Genomic DNA, 5231 nt, shown 5'->3' with positions numbered 1-5231 from the left:
GTGCCATACGTGTGCACAAGTTGCTGTATGAAGCATTGACACGGCTGAATTTACAGCACCTGAATAAGTCGCTCTCCAGTGATGATGCTGTCGAATGGGACAGACTTTCAGCTGTGCTCCGGAAAGTGCAAGAGACGAAGGCGACTGCAACAGTTTCCAGCATAGTGAACAGCAACGACTTTAGCCGCTTGTCCAGTCGTCTTGAGAAGCACTCTACTGATTTGCGCAAAGCCTCGCCCATGGCGGCCCTTTGGCTCTCATACTTGGATATGGTCCAGCTTCTTCTCCTGTTCCTCCGTGCGACGAGGACACAAGACTGGAGCCTTCACCTGGCCTGCATTCGCCGCATGCTGCCATGGTTCTATGCTTACAACCACACAAATTATGCGCGCTATGGCACCTATTACTGGGCCGACATGTCCACACTCTCTACAAGGAATCCTTCTGCCCATGAAGCACTTCAGTCCGGAGACTTCTGTGTCGCAAGGTCGGAACGGCACTTTGCACAAGTCCCAGTGGATCAAGCTATTGAGCAGACTCTGAACCGTGCTAGTAAGACTATGGGTGGTATTGTCGGGTTCAGCCGCAATCCTGGTGCTGTCCATCGCTGGATATTAACCATCCATGAGCGTTCGGCAACTGTAAGAGCGTGTCATGATTTGGCCAGAATGGACGAGGGTGTTGCGTTTGGAGATGTGTCGCGCCACCCAGACGAAGCAGTGGCCAGCATCTCCTGAGACGAGAAAGCTGTGGTAAAGATCGTCAACCAGCTACTGGATTGGGGCAGTCCATTCGATGGCAAGGAGCTGGTGAGCCTCTCAACAAGAACGGTGTGCACGCCAGCTGCTCAAACAGAGTTGTTGCAGGCCCAGGCAAAAGGAGAAGTAGCCTTCCAGCTGTTTCTCAAAGAGCGCCTACAGTCTACCAAAGCCAGTTTCTTTGACCGGATTCCAGCAAGGAAGCTGCCTTCATTCACAGACAGCAAGAAGAAGGCAAAGTCCACTTCCAAGTTCGAAGCCGTGAAAGCTGACCGCCAGCTGTTCACACAGCTCCTCATAATGGCAAAGAATCGCACATTTGACGTGCGAACGTTAGTGCAATATGAGCTCGGGCCTGTTCCGTGGGCAATAGCCACTGTTGATGGCGGGATGGTTTCAACGCAGAAGTCCAAGTTGCTACATGCACTGGGGAAAGACAGTGCACTACGAGATCACCCGCCAGCTGGCTGCTGTGTTGTGATTGACGCAATGGCACTTCTTCAAGCCACGCCTTCCCCACCTCCGACATTCGGTGCACTCAGTGACCAGATCTTCCGGCAGCTGTTGGCAAACATGGTCAGAAGCAATGCGTCACGTGTAGACTTTGTAACTGACCGGTACTGGGACATCTCCATCAAACAGCTCGAACGCCAGAAGAGAACTGGGCAACAAGATCCACTGGTGATTCGAGCAGAGCGTCGTGACCAGGCCACACCAAAGGAATGGAAGCGGTACTTGTCCAACGGTACAAACAAGACGAATTTGGTTCAGTTCCTTGCCACAGATTGGAAAACATCAGAGCACTTTGTGTCCTTGTTGGGAACCGAGAAGCAAGTCATCATTACAGTTGGCACCACTTGCATTCAGCTTGCTGCACCATCGTTAACAGCAACATGTCTTCGTGCAACCGAGATACCAGAGCTATCCTGCACTCATGAGGAAGCAGACACAAGGCTACTGCTTCACTCAGCCCATGCAACATCTCATGGTTTCCAGTCAGCACTCATATGTTCACCCGACACAGACGTTGCAGTCATAGCCATTGGTTTGTCCACGTCTATCAATGGCCAGCTCGTCTTCAAGACTGGTTCCGCGAAGAAGCCTGAGCTAGTTGACATCAGTGCCCTCTCTGCAAAGCTTGGTCCAGCTGCTTCTGAAGCACTTATTGGCCTGCATGCTTTCACCGGATGCGATAGCGTTAGCGCTTTCTCAGGGAAAGGGAAGAAGGCCGCTCTGGAATTGATCAAGAAAGACTGTGCGCAGGCAGAGGCGATGGCTGAGTTGGGCAAGAGTTTCAATGTGGACGAACGACTGCAAGGGCTGTGTGAGGTGTTCTTGGCCAGATTGTATGGATGTGCAAGCTTGTCAAATATCAATGACGTACGTTTCGAGCTGCTGCGCAACAACTCCAGTACACCACAGAATATGCCACCATCACGAGATGCATTGCGGAAGCATGTCCTGCGAGCAAACTACCAAGCAGTAGTGTGGCGATTGGCTTTACAGCCATCACCCGAGATCCCCAGCCCCGACGGGAATGGATGGAGAGTATCAGATCAAGGTGAGACGAGAAGCATTGCTCCGCATGATGTGTATTCTTTTCTAGGACACTGTAATGCCAATGAACTTATTGCATTGAAACAATCAACACAACGAACACGCTGTGCACAAATTTATCCTAATAAATGCCTTGTGAAAATCACCATCATTTTTGTTACCAGGTTTTGGTGATCTACATGTATGTTGTCTACTCCTCTGCTGAACTGTAGGTGGCTTGTCTATAGTGTGGATGGAGCAGCAAGCAGCCCCCCAAGATATACTGAAGTTAGTTTCATGCAAGTGCCAGACTGGCTGCTCAACACGACGGTGCTCATGTCGAAGTCAGACCCTATCCTGTACCGACATTTGCCAATGCAAAGGATGCAAGAATTCATTCGGTACACCATCCGTCCCTGGACAAGCGACACTACCTCAAGAACTAGCGGTGCCAGAAGAATCAGAAGCAGCACCTGCACCACCACCTGCTGCACTGGCTGCTGAAGCAGAGGTATACAATCATGTACTAATTTAGGTTAATTGAAATATTTAGCTTTTCTTGTTTGGCATGTTCCTTGGATATTGTGCGTGTGAGTATAGGTGTCAGCGCGCATGTGTGCATGTGTGGTTAGGTGCGTGTGTGTGTGTGTGTGTGTGTGTGTGTGTGTGTGTGTGTCTGTTTTGCATGCATGGGTGTGTTTGTAAAAGAAGTCACGTGCTGCAGTACTGGCCGGTAATATTCATCTGTTTGTTCAATGCAGGACTTCATCAATTTACCCATTGACGCGCCAGAAGAATCAGAGGCAGCATCTGCGCCACCACCTGCTACACTGGCTGCTGAAGCAGAGGTATACAATCACATACTAATTTAGGTTAATTAGAAGATCTAGCCTCTCTTGTTTGGCATGTTCCTTGCATATTGTGCGTGCGAGTACGGGTGTCCGCGCGAATGTGTGTACGTACTTGTGTGTGTGTGTGTGTGTGTCTGTCTGTTTTGCATGCATGGGTGTGTTTGTAAAAGAAGTCACGTGCTGCAGTACTGGCCGGTAATATTCATCTGTTTGTTCAATGCAGGACCTCACCAATTTACCCACTGACGAGCCATCCTCAAGCAGTGATGATTCTGATCCTTCAGAGTATGCCACCGAAGATCAAGAAGACTCAGACCCCCAATCGGATTTTGATTAGGAAGGTACGGCAAGTTTTCTACTTTTGATGCGTGCTGTTTTCTCGGCAGTGAAAAAGATTAATTAAAAGGCATAGGGTAGTGAGCAGATAAGTAACAAGAGACTGAAGAGGGTGTGTTTGTTGAATATTTAGAGCCTCATTACATACAGGTTTTAAAGAAATATGCCTCTGGTCATTCTGTCTTGCTTAGATGCGATGGAAGTGTATGCGGCATACAGCTCTTGGGATGGAAGACAAGAAATCATGATGCGAGCACGTCTGATAATAATTATTATGCTCTCATGTGTCTTCTAGCATGGGATCAACTGTGCGCTTTTAGTTTTTTTACCCTACTTGTATACCTTACCCGACAGTAACCATAATTATTGGCTTACAAAGCATTTCTTTCTTTAGATAGATTATTATTTTTTATTATTACAGGCTTTTCCACGTGGGCATCGTGTATGCAAATGCAGGGGCATTCCAACATGAAGTTGTATGCATGCTATTTACCACGGAAATGAGCAGCGATACATGATATTACATACAGCTGATATATATATTATGCATCTTGCTCTGTTTTGTACTATAGACTACCAAAAAGGAGAGTGTAGTGAGCACACATACTCCAAAATTATTTATTTATTTCTAAGTTCTAGCCTTTATGATCGTGCACTCATCACATTATTGTTATCTAGATAATCAAGATTCCATAACCAGTTACAGTTCGTGATGAGCTCTTTCAGTCTCATTACCAGCCACTCTTTTTTAGTCTTATTTCCCTCGAATTCAGTATAGCATCTACCTGATTCGTTACAAATTTACCATGATTCATAATTAATTGTGAATGCAATTAGAGCTGTGATATGAGAACATTCATACAATGTTCAAACTACTTCATACTGTGCAATACTATGTTCAGCAACGATGAACAGCTTACTTGCTTCTGAAGTGTGATCCAGATTGCCTCGGGCTGTCCAGTAACATTGAAAGTAGTGTAGTAGAAAACTACTGCTAGTAAACGCTACTTCCTGAGTTCTCAAAACAACCTCGAAGTAGCTACTACTAAATTCGTTCCCTATCGATTCGTACTGGTACTAGGGCTTCATTTCGCCAGCCACTATACGTTCAAGTGAACATTTCAGTCTCCAATCCATTTGAGAAACGAGTGGTACAGAAGTCAACTACAATTGTAACTAATAATTGCTTTTCAATTTTCAAATGAAAAACGTGTGGTCGAGATAGCTGCGGTACAAATATAACACGTATATGTACACGTCGTGTTGTAAAATTAGCACATCGAGTCGTAAAATAACGAAACGAATTGTAAATATACAACCGACCGTTGAATAATTACCACTCCCGACGACGAAGAAAAGGAATGGAATTTCTAGCTTCCCGCACGTCGCCAGGATGTCCAACAAGGACGATCGTGCTTTATATACCCTTGTCTACCATCCTAGCCTAAAATATAGTGCTCGGTCCTAAACTGCAACGACGCCCCTGAAAAAGTTGATTTTCCCATTTGGCAGCTGTACTACTGACAAGGACGCGTATCATAGCGCAGGAGATTTATTGGTTTGCCACACAGTATGAATATCTACACTGCTGCACGTCAGCACATATGACACAAGTTTGACAACCAGCGAGCTGTTGACTTCCAGTTGGACAAGCGTGCTGCTACCATCTCCGCTGGATGGCATACGCCCCGACCGTTTAGGATCAATTCTACACGCTGCTCCTGGGTGCGTCTGAAGTCTACAAAGCCAG

At 46.6% G+C, this 5231-nt stretch overlaps 1 protein-coding gene across 1 annotated transcript; it reads left to right on the top strand.

Moving 5' to 3' along the window:
- The first annotated feature begins 663 nt into the window (after positions 1-663).
- Positions 664-4404, top strand: LOC135825157 (uncharacterized). Its single transcript, XM_065337885.1, has 6 exons — positions 664-2319; positions 2528-2805; positions 3056-3142; positions 3369-3486; positions 3673-3683; positions 3956-4404. The coding sequence occupies exons 1-4, from the start codon at positions 1059-1061 to the stop codon at positions 3480-3482; spliced, it is 1740 nt and encodes a 579-aa protein (XP_065193957.1). The 5' UTR covers positions 664-1058; the 3' UTR covers positions 3483-3486; positions 3673-3683; positions 3956-4404.
- The last annotated feature ends 827 nt before the right edge of the window (positions 4405-5231 follow it).

Source organism: Sycon ciliatum, chromosome 9 (genome assembly GCF_964019385.1).
Source record: "Sycon ciliatum chromosome 9, ocSycCili1.1, whole genome shotgun sequence".
Taxonomy (NCBI): Eukaryota; Metazoa; Porifera; class Calcarea; order Leucosolenida; family Sycettidae; genus Sycon; species Sycon ciliatum.
The sequence above is the reverse complement of the archived record's forward strand: the minus strand, read 5'-3'. Positions and strand labels throughout refer to the sequence as shown.